This window comes from Eucalyptus grandis, chromosome 11, assembly GCF_016545825.1.
Source record: "Eucalyptus grandis isolate ANBG69807.140 chromosome 11, ASM1654582v1, whole genome shotgun sequence".
Taxonomy (NCBI): Eukaryota; Viridiplantae; Streptophyta; class Magnoliopsida; order Myrtales; family Myrtaceae; genus Eucalyptus; species Eucalyptus grandis.
In genome coordinates, this window is record NC_052622.1 from 17,568,210 (window position 1) to 17,580,566 (window position 12,357).

The following is a 12,357-nucleotide window of genomic DNA, read 5'->3' on the forward strand; positions in this document are numbered from 1 at the left end:
GAGGAGTGAAGGGGGGCAAAACCCAGAAGAGAACGGAGAGAAACAACACGAGAGACCAGCCCAGAGAGGGTCAAAACATTGGAGAGAAAAAACTGAATCTTGATTGATTGGAGGATGGGGTGCGTAAATTAATACATCAGCCAGTGAGGCCTCTCTCCCTCCCTCCCCCTCTCCTCTCTCTCTCTCTCTCTCTCTCTCTCTCTCTCAAAAGTGCCTCACTCGAGCAGCTGTCATTCCCACATATACAAACCCCACCCTCTCCCTCTTCCCTCAGCTCGGCCAGCAAATTAGCGCTTGCGCCTGTCGGATCTTCTCTCTCTCTTTCTCTCTCTCTTTCACATCCACAGCGGGTGCTCTTTGTTCTTTTAATTGACCTACTCGCGTCTAGTTTCGAGAACGGCGACGATCGCAGACCCTAACATCAATAGAACGATTCCTGAATGAGCTGAATGGAGGAGGGGACGGCGGCGGAGTTCAAGGCGTCGTGGGGCGAGATGAGGTGGAAGAGAAGATACCGCGACTGAAGAAAGAAGAAAGAAGAAAGAAGAAAGAAGAAAGAAACACGCGCGCCCGCATCCCTAGTTTGAAGCTGAAGCTGAAGCTCCTCCTCTTTGATGACATTCGCGCCACCACGATGGCCTACCCACCGCACTACCACCGATCGCAGTTCGGGGACACCACGCTGACCAAGGTGTTCGTCGGAGGCCTGGCGTGGGAGACCCCGACCGAGGACATGCGCCGCTACTTCGAGCAGTTCGGGGAGATCCTCGAGGCCGTCATCATCACTGACAAGAACACCGGCAAGTCGAAGGGCTACGGATTTGTAAGTTGCCGGTCCTTTTTTCCTTTGTCATCCGACCGTCTGTCCGTAGAAACTGATGGGAATACTTTCGTGCCTTTTCCTTCCGCACGGGAAAAACATAATTTAAGGTGACGTTTCGTGACCCGGAATCAGCGAGAAGGGCTTGTGTCGAACCGAACCCGGTCATAGATGGAAGAAGAGCAAACTGCAACATTGCTTCCATGGGCAGACCTCGACCTTCGCCGCCGCGAGGTTTATTATTAATTTAACCATTACAATGCCTCAATTGCTTGTCGTTTTGATATCGAAACTCTGCGAGATTTCTTTAAAGAGTCCCGCAGATTGCGAGCATCGAATGATAAACATGTGATGCCTGCGATTAAGAATGCCTTAATTGTCTATCCTTTATCAAGAAGCTCAACATGTTTGTGGACCACTGTAGGGAGAGCACAAGGTGGGAACTACCCCTACCAAGGTGGAGCACCTCCGGCGCCCGGCAGCGCCATGCCTTACAGCGGAGGAGCGGCGTCGCTGCAGCCCCCGCCGCCGCCGCCGCCGCCGTCGTTCGTTTATCCGCCTTACGGGTCAGCCCTCTTGATCAATCCCTCTCCATCTGCACATTTATCCATCCGCGCACATGCATCTATTATATTTTCGTGGTTTAAAAGAAGGGTCGTTTCCTTTTTCTGGGGTACTCACTCGTCATCATGCCAGCGGTTGGCCGTGCATCCCTGAGAGAGAAAATGGTCCATGCTACATAACACAGCACCGGACATCTTCACTGTTCTCAATGCCCCGTTTCGCGTGTGCGTCGTCCATATGTCTACTTTCTTTTTTGTGATTTTTAACGTGGGATGTGATGAACACTACATTACATTCGCAGTGTACGGTTGTTGTCAGCATTGAAACAATCGGTCAGAGTTGACCGGGTATTGAAATTGTAACTGGGAGGGGAGAGGGTAGAGATTGACAGTGCTCTCTCTCTCTCTCTCTCTCTCTCTCTCTCTCTCTCTGTGTCTGACCAGCATAAAGATTCACATGTGCATCCCTCGCTAGGTCCTGCCACTAGAGAGTTTATTAATTAGTATTTACTCCTTCCTTTCTTTTTTCTTTTTTGGTTATGCTTGGGTTGAGTTAAGATTGGGGTTAAGAGATTGATTAACAAAGTAACGTCGTAAGAAGAAAAATCCCTAGGCCCTGAAGCATACAAAATATGTTTCTAGCCAAAGTTCAAGAGTATGATTGATTCTAACTACCATGTATGTCGTAAGAAATTTACATGTTATTTTTGTCGTAGAACTTGAATTAGAGAAAGTATTTCTCTTAGTTACTTTTGTGTGGGATGGCTTGTCACCAATGGACCAGCAAGTACCGATAACCATGGCAGAACACATACATATTGAAACCAGCTTAAAAACTGGTCGTGGTGCAGCCTGGAATTTACTGAAGTTCTTTCATGTTTGGATTGACTTAGTATTGATGGGATGAGTTAGAGTTAGGGACAACTAAAAACCTTGCCGTAACCCGCAATAAGCTTGCGAACTAATTAAAAGCCAGGAAAGTGACATTTGGAAGTCTGAATGTTCAGATGGTCGGAATGGCCGACCGGTTGAGCATTTTCATCCGGTGCAAAGAATTGCCCAAAAAGGTCATGTTAGTGAGTCTCTCTGGAGTATTAGTTCAACATAATTGATTCGGAAGAATTTTGTCAATGATGTTATGAGGGCAGTTGTTAAACATCCGAAAAGAATAGAGCTTGTCATTTTCAAAGCACTATCTTCTCATGTCATACACAACCAATGCCCTAAAAGAAAGAAAATACTACTTTGTTAGATATTATCATGTGATTTTAGAGTAGTATTAAGTTTTGAAATATCGCATTATAATGAGGTACTTACACATAACACAAGAGATGCATTACAACCTCAGCATTTGTTCCACAAAGGCTTCATAAATATCCAGAGGCACTCGTTAACAAAACCTCTCAATCACTACTTTTCAAGACGAGTTTGAATCCTTGGTGGCCATGACTTTGAGCGAAAACTTTCTCGACCTTTCCAAGTGAGTCTGCTTTTCCACAGACGTAATCCCACTTCCATTGTACAAGGGCAAACGGCTGAGTACCGCGTTGCAGGACTTTCTGGTCTCGGAACATGAGAACACGAGTGCTGGTTCAGCGTGGCCTAGGACAACCCGTCCGGAAAAAGTACAGTGCTATTTTTCCCTGTGAACTTCCGATCACAAGCTCTGGTGCTCCTGGAGCACCAATGGGCGGTCGAATGGCGTTCTCGACAGTTTCATTAAACTCTCGCTTCCATCATCATCTCTGTGCATCATCATTGTCCCTTTGTCTCTTGAAAGTTGCTATCTTTCGCACTGAAACAGTTCTTTCAAAACACGGTACGACCCAACTCCAACAGAAGCTGTAAGAGCCAAAGTTGTCTCGTGTGCCATGTTTTATCATCGGACAGATTAATCTCTTTTCCTGATTAGTCGTTTAATCGCCATGAATTGTGATGCTTTCAGGTACTCGACTTACCCTCCTGAATATGGATACCACCAAGTGAGTCTCTCTCTCTCTCTCTCTCAATCTCAATGTTTATTAAATTGGATTAGTGAAAGGATTACGGGTTAAAACATGTGCTGATCAAATTGATTAAATGTACTTGCGGGGGACCAGGCAATGTACAACCCGATTCAGCAGCAGCAGCAGCAGCAGTACTATCAGCAGATGTACGGGGGGCCGTCTGCCTCGACATCCGCCATGGGCGCTGTCTCCCCGTACTACTACGGCTACTCGCTGCAAGCTGCCGGGAGGGGAGCCTACTCCTCGCCCCAGGCGCACCGTATTCCGGGGCCCTCCTACCTCTACTATCCTGCGCATGCGGAGGGCCCGCCCTCCCCTTCCAGCCTCCTCCCCTCCCACCCTCCAGCCTCTCCGGCTCCCCTTCACTTCTCCCACAGCAGGTAATCAAAATCTCATCTTTTTCTCGGGTCATAATTTTCTTTTCCATGTTTATTTCGGTGAACTGTTTAGAACATGGTTCGAAATTTTCGTCCTTTTTCTTTGTGACCGGCCGAAATTACGTTGGAAAAGATATTTTGTGGCAATTGGAATAAGTACGGGAGTGCGCAAGTAATCGAGGCCAGGTAGGCAACCCGCAAAAGGCCATGTGAAGGACAGCTATCAAAACGTTCGTGGGTATGACCCATCGCATGATTTGGGGTCAATTCGGGAATGCACGACAGGGGGTGGGGCGTGGGGCGTGGAAGGGGGGAGAGGATCTTCAATGGGGATCTTGCATTCGCACTGTGTTTTCCACATCATCCCTGCGATCGAGCCCGAGGAATGCAGTCGGGTCTCCATCCTTCTGTGCATCTTGTCGCTTGAAGCGCAAATTGCACTACAGGGAACGCGAAAAATCCGATGTTAAAAAATGGGTTTCGTGTAGAGGGCTAGGATCCCACCGGATCTGCAGTTAAATTCTCTGCGGGATTAGATCTTATGTGTTGAGCACCAGATAGAACTAACTACCCATTTTCTTTCTCTCACGAGGTGTTTTATACATGGTGACAGATACGCACAACAACCCACAAGCATCGACTAATGCAGAAACATCATCCTCATCGCCATCAGGGGTTGCCGCTTCTCAAGCTCCGACAACCTAAGGAAGACATCATTCGAGCATCGACAGAGTCGCTTGCGACGATCCATGTTCCTCCAACGTTCCTCCTAAACAAGGCATTTTGCGTACGTTTTCGCTTCCTGTTCCTTTACCCCCCGGGCCTAGAAGAGAACGCAGCAGGTGGGGAAGATCGCTGACGCTGCGCGAAGATAGAGAGAGATCTCGTCGCCACAGGATCCGACCTCGCAAGATGTGGGAGGAGGACGGAAGAAAGACTAATCAACACCTGATTTATTATTTTCATTTTTTTCTTGTCTTCCTTTCCTTTCCTTTCCTTTTCTTTTATCTCTCTCTTTGATAAAAAATAATTCATTCATTTTTCTCCGCGTTCATGTCCGTTTATCTTATTATTGGAGCTTTTTTCTAATGTCCTTTTACGAATATAGCGCCTGATGACGAGACTCGCTACGATTAACGGCAAATTATATGACGGTCGCTGACAGGGACATGACGTAGTCGTCGATAATGGAAAAATTTATTAGTGGCTATGAATAATGATCATCGATGATTATGAGATACAATATCAATGCATGATAGAAATTGGTTAATCTTGTTTTGTTAACAGTCAGTAGACAGTGAGTTAAGAAAATTTTGGCTAAGTTATGGATAGGGGAAGAAAACAAAGGAGATGTAGTGAAGATATCAATCACAAACAAAGTTACCGAACAACAATTAGGTAACATAGCGACCTTGAGAGTTGTCATCACTTGTGGATAAGATCGGTATGCAGATTGGAAGTTTGAAATCTCATAAGTGTACTTACGACTATACTTAGCATAATAATTGCTAATGAGTGATTATAAGTAGGGATAATATATGTGGTGGCGTGTAATTACTTTGGGACGAAAGGACACATATTTCCAATGTATTTTTATTAATTTATTAGTATTAATGCCTTTTCGATTTTCATCATGTAGGCTATGTTTGGTTATTCGGATTTAATAGAACTAGATAGGATATGATATGAAATTCAAGAATTTTACTGTATCTTATTAATTATTTGGTGATTATAGTTAAATATATATTCACATCATATCATGTACATTATTTAGTATAAACGACATATTTATATAAATAAACCAAAAATTTTACAAACGGAGATGGTAAAAGTTTCTCATGACACTTTTGCATACTTTATTTTTATTTTATATTCCTCTTTTTTTTTTTTAATTAATTTCTTTGTTATTTCTTCTTCCTCTTCCACCGCTCTCTAATAAAATTTCATTAAATGTTAAATTATACTAATATACAAAAAATGCTAAAATACATAAAATATGTAATAAATATATTGAATCTATAGTCTAAAATAGAATTAAATTTGAATATATAAACCAAAAATAAGATTAAATTAAATTAACTATTTTTTTTTTTTTATTTTGAATTTCTTATATTAGGATTCAAATATTATTTATATATCAAAATATATTTCTAATTTTGTTAATTTTTTTAGTCGAATAATTTTTAATTTTGTTAATTTAAGAAATTTATTATTTGAGAAAAATAATTTTCCTAATATGAATGTAAGAAATCCTATCCACTTTTATCCACCTCTTCCATGAGATGATTTTATCTGATTTATATCTTTCTTATATTAGATTTTATTCTATTTTGAATAGGCATCAAATGTAGAATATGATAAATTTAATCATATCTTAAATTTTATTATGACTGTCAAACACAGCTTTATAATCTTTTTACCTTTAAAGTCATTATACTTATTCGTCACTATGCCTAAGGGTGAGCAAGACTAATCAACTTAATCAAAAATCACTTAGAGTAGATCAAATGGGCCAGTTAGTCTAGAGAATGTCGGCCTGGTTTTCGGTTTCTAAAAGTGGAGCCGGTGTCCGAGTAGTCTTGTTCTTTATTCCAAAGGGGAACCTAATTGAATTGGATCGCCCGGACTGAATTTTTTTGATTTAAATGTCTCACATATACCTCCTCTCCTCTTTTGCTCTCTCTTTCGCCCCACAATGCTCACATCTACTTTACTCTTTTGGTCTTTTCCTTTCTCTATGTCTCCTTCACCTTTCATGGAGTTTGAGACATTATCTACTTTGACCTTATTAGTTCCACCAGACCTTTGGTCCGATCCCTGAAACTAGAAATTGCAAACCAGTTCGGTTCTTGTTTCCAGTAAAAGAATTTTCATTACTTAGGGCCACTCTTGTTTTTAGTGAAACGCAAGTCCTTTATCGAGTCATTCCACCAATTTTCAATGAGGGTCGACGTAAGAGTACTTTGAGAACAAATTTAGCCTCAATTTCCAAATTAGAGGCAAATTGGTGCTATCGGCAACGTTAATTGTCATCAAGAGTCATCTAGACTCTAGATGACTCTTATCGCGTTAAGTCGTTATGTTTATTCGCAGCACGCGTAGGGGGTGGACATTGTTTAAACATATTTACCAAATATTTATTTGACTTGAACAACGGGAAAGTTTCCCAAAGTCAACTTATGGAGCTCACCATGTTCGTTGCACAGGCTGATGATCTTCTTTGTCCGTCCAGTCCAAATCGGCCTTTCTCTTGTTCCCGCACAGCCATCCATCTCTGAATATAACACAACGACCATTGCGTGCTCGCCGTGTTTTTGGCTATACCCTGTGTAATACGGTGAATCTTTTCTATTTGGTTTATCTCGATATATGATATCCTAGGACGCCGTTCTTGCATTGGATTATATCCTTATTTTAATCGACAACAGGTCGCATATACTCTTCTCATCACTAGGGATGGCCAAACTCTGACATTTTCAAAACTTGGAGCCTACTATATAGTTTAGAACTTAGGTTTCGTTTATTTTGTTGAAAATGTGATTTTTTCTAGAAAATATTTTTCGGAAAGTCATTCTCTACAAAAATGATATGTGTTTTAGTATTAGTTGAGACCTGAAAATAAAGTGAAAAATAATTTTTCATTATTTAGTAAAGGAAATCATTCCTAAATAGATATACATTATTGGGCGTTAGTGGCCTACGCATGGATAGTTGAGGAACCTAACATGGACTCTAGGGTTTCAAGCTCGAATCCCCAACTCTTGAACACAAGCACGGCCACTGGTCTTGGGTCTATAGAAACTGAGCCCCACTCCTTAGCACCTTGGCTTAGGTCGATAGAGGCTGGACCTATGTTCCTAGCACTAGGGCCTCAGTCTATCAAGGCTAAGCCCCGAACCTCAGTGCTTGGGACAAGGACTAGAACCTTGATGTCCGAGCATGGGTCAATCAAGGTTGGGCTTGAGACACATTCCTTGGTGCTCAAACTTGAGCTTATCGAGATCAAGCTTGGGACCTTGGCGCCCATGCTTAAGTCCATCAAGGCTCAGTACCTTGGCTGGGCCTAGCATCAATAGACTAGGGTGCAGGTACAAGGTATCCGAGCACGGGGCACGGGAGCCTAGCTTGGCCTTGATGGACTCGAGCGTGGTGACCGAGGTCAAGCACAACCTAGATGGATCTGGGCCTGGGCGCCGGAGACCCGACCTTGTTGCCAAGGGCTCGGGAAAGAACATTTGAGTTTTTGTGTCTAAGGGATTTTTGCTCTAAGTGTCGATACCTTGTCATATTTTGGAAAAAGATTTTCATTTTTTTAAAAGAAAATTATTTTCTTAAATTTAAACTTCAATACGAAAATATTTTTCATTAATTAGGAAAACATTTTATATTAACTCATTTTCCTAAGTGATCTAAATACTAGAAAATATTTTCTGTGAAACAATTGAAACCTTAACATGACAATCTAGGATCGACTCTAGAAAAAAAATATGAAGAGTAAAAGTTACCAATTCATGAACAAAAATAGCATTTTATCGGTTACTAAAACTGAAATTTCGAGAAATACAAAGTAGAAGTATGATTGGTTGCTTTGTTTCCTAATTATTTTTGCTTCAATTATTAAATTCATCATATTATACTAATCGCACTGCACATTGGTCAGTACAGTTAAGAACTCAATTATTAATAGTCTGACCTGACTTGATCAGAAACAGTTAGCTTCTCTCAAAACCGACCCAAAGACAGAAACCACGTCCTCGGACTCAAACATTGGTTGCCTATAATCCTCTTCAATTTCAGCCGCGCTCCCATATTATATTATAAACCTAAAAAAAAATTAACAAAAAAAGCAAAAAGATTGAACAAAAATCTAGCCATATTAACTATTAAGACAGTTCATATAATCCTAAATTACGTCGCTAATAATTGTTCTTTGTGTGTAATTTGCTGTATCTTCGGTGGAATTTCAGAATCGTCAAATGACCATACTTCGATTTTCAACCGGTCAATGCACTAAGTTTCCATCCTCTTTGTAAGAAAATATTAGGTACTTAAAAAGAACCGTGTCATCTATACTTTGAACCATTCAGAGATTGACAGCTATTCATGTAAGCTCACGTGTCAAGTCCAATTCAAACCCAGTGCGTAGGGGGAGAGCAAAGCAGTCTCTCTCCTCTTTTATCTCCTCTTTCTTCCTCCTCCTTCAACGCTCTTCTCTCACTCTGCACTCTTCCCCAACACACCGACGCTTCCCAAATGGCTCCCACTTATATCTAAATCCTATCAATTATATCTAAGCAAGTTAGATTAAAATCCCATCACTTATATGTAAGGAGAAAACAAAAACCTTAAGATCCCATTAATTATATCTAAGTAAGTTAGCAGTAGCTTTGTAGCACAGATAAAAGCTCTCGAAAATATTATCACATAGCATACACCCCTCAAATAATGATTACCTCAGCTAGCGGGTTGTGCTTGAGCTCTTCAATCTACAAAATTCAAGCCGAATTAAGGCGATGAGTCTGTAGAATTCAAAAAGTATTTTTCTGCAAAAAGCATTTTCTATCTTAGGTGTTGCAAATATGACACACACGGTCCTAAAACATAAATGGATGAAATGGAGATCGGGATCGTGCTCTGCTTTCACTAAATGAATGGATGACCGTCCAAGTCCAAGGCCCGAAGAGGAGATCAATGATAAATGAATAAAATCATTCGATATTTTTGTAATCTTGCCCCAGCTCGGAAAAGAATTGTCAATCCGTACCCTCTAAAGGAAGGCTCGTGAGCACGCTCAAATGACTTCGAGCCGAGCGGAGAATGGAGGGTAGAGCGATTGCTTCTCAATTCTGCAAGAACGGCCCCAGTGCGCTTCTAAGTACCTTTTTCCTCAAAACAAAGATGCAAACATGAATACCTGGTAAAATTGAACTCAAAAAGAGGGACTTACGGTCACAAATTTAGAGCTTCTCGATAGACAGCTTTGGGTAGAGTAGAAATCAAGTCGTCGACGAAAAATTAGACGAGAGAGTGGAGCGATTTCTTCTCAGTTGAGAGTTGGGAGGGATATAAAGAGAGCCGAATGAAATTGGTCTTCAGATGAGAGTACGATTTGGGAAGAGAGAGGTCGCAGGAGTGTGCCGAGAGAATGCTATCTAGAGGATGAGGCCATCGAGTTGAGAGAGAGAGAGGGGAAAGTGTTGGAGGAGGAGGAGGAAGATAGATGAGATAAAGAGGAGAAAGATTGCTTTGCCCTCTGTGGTGCGTTAGGTTTGAACTGGGTTGACATGTAGACCTATGTGGACAGTTGTCAACTTCTGAATAGTTTAAAGTATAGATGACGTGGTCCTTTTAAGATATAGGTGACTAATTTTTTCATGCATGGCGTCATGTTACTTCCACATGAGATGAATATATGATATGGAAGTTGTGTAGATTTCAATTTAAGTGCTTTGATTACAAAAACTTAAAAGCTTAATGGATCGACAAATTAAAATTGAAATCAAAGTTTTGTGACTTAGATTTTTAAAAATTCCAGTGAAGTTCAAATAAAAGTTTACTCAAGTAATTTCTTAATTAAGTCTCAGGATGCCCATCAAACCAAGTTCCTGCCTATATGTTTTATAATTTATTCCGATCCAACAAATCAGCAAAAAAAAATCAGGACATGTAATGTCTGTCATCCCCAGGCGAACCTCCCACAGGTTTTCGCCCAGCGTTTGTCGCGACGAGCGCAGCCAAATTCTAGGTTCGCCTCTGCCCCCTCATTTCGGAGAAACTATCACCTGATCCCGGAACACGTGCACTCGCTCGCGCGAACCGAGAGATTATACGAATCCCATGCGAAGTTCATCTCGATCGACGGTCGATGCGATCCAGGCTCACGTGGTCCGGGTTCTTCTGGTAATGTTTCCCGATTTTGACCCTATCTTGGTCAATCAAATCTGCTCCCGCGTCTCCATCTGTCTCTCTCTATCCATCTATCGAAGACATGCTGGTCACTCCTTTCTCCCTCCTTGCCTGTTCCGCAGAACGCACGAAACCCTCCGGCATAAATACCCACCGGACCCTCTTCAATCTTCATCCTTCACTCGCCAACGCGAAGCTCTTCCATTTCCTAAAAGCTAAAACGATGGCTGCTTCTCCTCCGTCTCCTTCTTACGTCCTCGTCGCCCTCCTCCTCGTCCTGTCCCGCTTCGCCGCCCCGTCGTCGGCCGCCGTCCCGAGGATGCTGTCCCTCGTCAAGACCAAGCCCCTCGTCCTCACGTACCACAAGGGCCAGCTCCTCAAGGGCAACGTCACCGTCAACCTCCTCTGGTACGGCCGCTTCTCCCGCGCCCAGCTCTCCGTCATCGCCGACTTCTTCCGCTCCCTCGGCGGCCCCGCCCGGCCTCCCCCCTCCGTCGCCTCCTGGTGGTCCACCACCGCCGCGTACGCCGGCGGCCCGGCCAACGTCGTCTTCGGGAGGCAGCTCGTCGACAGCAAGTACTCCCTCGGCAAATCGCTGAAGAACCAGGACATCGTGAACTTGGCCTCCAGGCTCGCTAGGGCCAAGGCTAGTGGCGGTAACTCCATCAACTTCGTGCTGACCTCGTCGGATGTTGGCGTCGAGGGGTTCTGCATGAGCCGCTGCGGGTCCCATGGGTGGTCGACCACGGCTCCGGGCGGCAAGGGAGCCAAGTTCGCGTACGCGTGGGTCGGCAACCCGGGGAAGCAGTGCCCCGGCCAGTGCGCGTGGCCCTTTTACCAGCCGATCTACGGGCCTCAGATACCTCCCCTGGTGGCCCCGAACGGGGACATCGGGGTCGACGGGATGGTCATCAGCTTGGCCACAGTCCTGGCCGGCACCGTCACGAACCCGTTCGACAAGGGATACTTCCAGGGCCCCGATGACGCACCCCTCGAGGCCGTGAGCGCGTGCACGGGGATATTCGGGAAGGGCGCGTTCCCCGGCTATCCTGGGGTCGTCCTGGTGGACAAGACGACGGGAGCGAGCTACAACGCGATCGGCTTGGGCGGACGGAAGTACCTGCTGCCGGCGATGTGGGACCCCAAGACGTCCACTTGCAAGACGCCCGTCTAGGGCAGCAAGCAAGCAAAACACACACACATAACAAGGGGACCTCGATTTCATACGCGTATAGCGCACACGTGATGCTTACAATTATACGTCTTGTTTTCTTTTCGGGGGGGCTTTAAATTTATGGTGTTGAATACAATATTTTCGGAATTTGTGGATTACTTCGAACCTGAATAATGTGGTTTCATTGGAACAATCGAACGCCGTCAATGCATGTCGAACATCTCTCTCGTTTCTCTTCCGAGACTCGTTTAACTATGACTGGAGTTGTGCCGGAATCTTTGCATGATTCTCCTACCTGTTGTCGGAAACGTTCAGTGCTAATGAGGTTTTTCGTAGAATAAAGAAAAAAGATGGTGATTCGGAAACGTGGAGACTCTTGGAGTCTCTACATGGCGAAGTTTGGACGTGCAGAGGACTGGTGAGATCTCGTTGGCTGCTTGGAATGTCCAAGAAAGAAAGAATCTGCAGCATCGCGCACCACGTACCGTCGAATCGTTTCCTTGTACATGCT

General features: G+C 43.7%; 2 protein-coding genes across 2 annotated transcripts; both read left to right on the forward strand.

Moving 5' to 3' along the window:
• Window positions 1-4,820, forward strand: LOC104416059 (RNA-binding protein 24). Its single transcript, XM_010027501.3, has 6 exons — window positions 1-823; window positions 931-1,054; window positions 1,245-1,386; window positions 3,329-3,365; window positions 3,483-3,769; window positions 4,380-4,820. The coding sequence occupies exons 1-6, from the start codon at window positions 635-637 to the stop codon at window positions 4,408-4,410; spliced, it is 810 nt and encodes a 269-aa protein (XP_010025803.2). The 5' UTR covers window positions 1-634; the 3' UTR covers window positions 4,411-4,820.
• Window positions 4,821-10,866: 6,046 nt separating this feature from the next.
• LOC104416070 (protein EXORDIUM-like 2) lies at window positions 10,867-12,079 on the forward strand. Its single transcript, XM_010027511.3, has one exon. It carries the CDS (start codon window positions 10,896-10,898, stop codon window positions 11,844-11,846), a length of 951 nt encoding a protein of 316 aa, XP_010025813.2. The 5' UTR covers window positions 10,867-10,895; the 3' UTR covers window positions 11,847-12,079.
• Window positions 12,080-12,357: the final 278 nt, after the last annotated feature.

Excerpts from the sequence above, each read along its gene's own strand:
- LOC104416059 (XM_010027501.3), top strand. The coding sequence starts at position 635 with ATGGCCTACCCACCGCACTACCACCGATCGCAGTTCGGGGACACCACG. Across the intron at positions 824-930 it reads AGTCGAAGGGCTACGGATTT|GTGACGTTTCGTGACCCGGA; the intron begins GTAAGTTGCCGG and ends ACATAATTTAAG. Across the intron at positions 1,387-3,328 it reads TTCGTTTATCCGCCTTACGG|GTACTCGACTTACCCTCCTG; the intron begins GTCAGCCCTCTT and ends TGATGCTTTCAG.
- LOC104416070 (XM_010027511.3), top strand. The coding sequence starts at position 10,896 with ATGGCTGCTTCTCCTCCGTCTCCTTCTTACGTCCTCGTCGCCCTCCTC.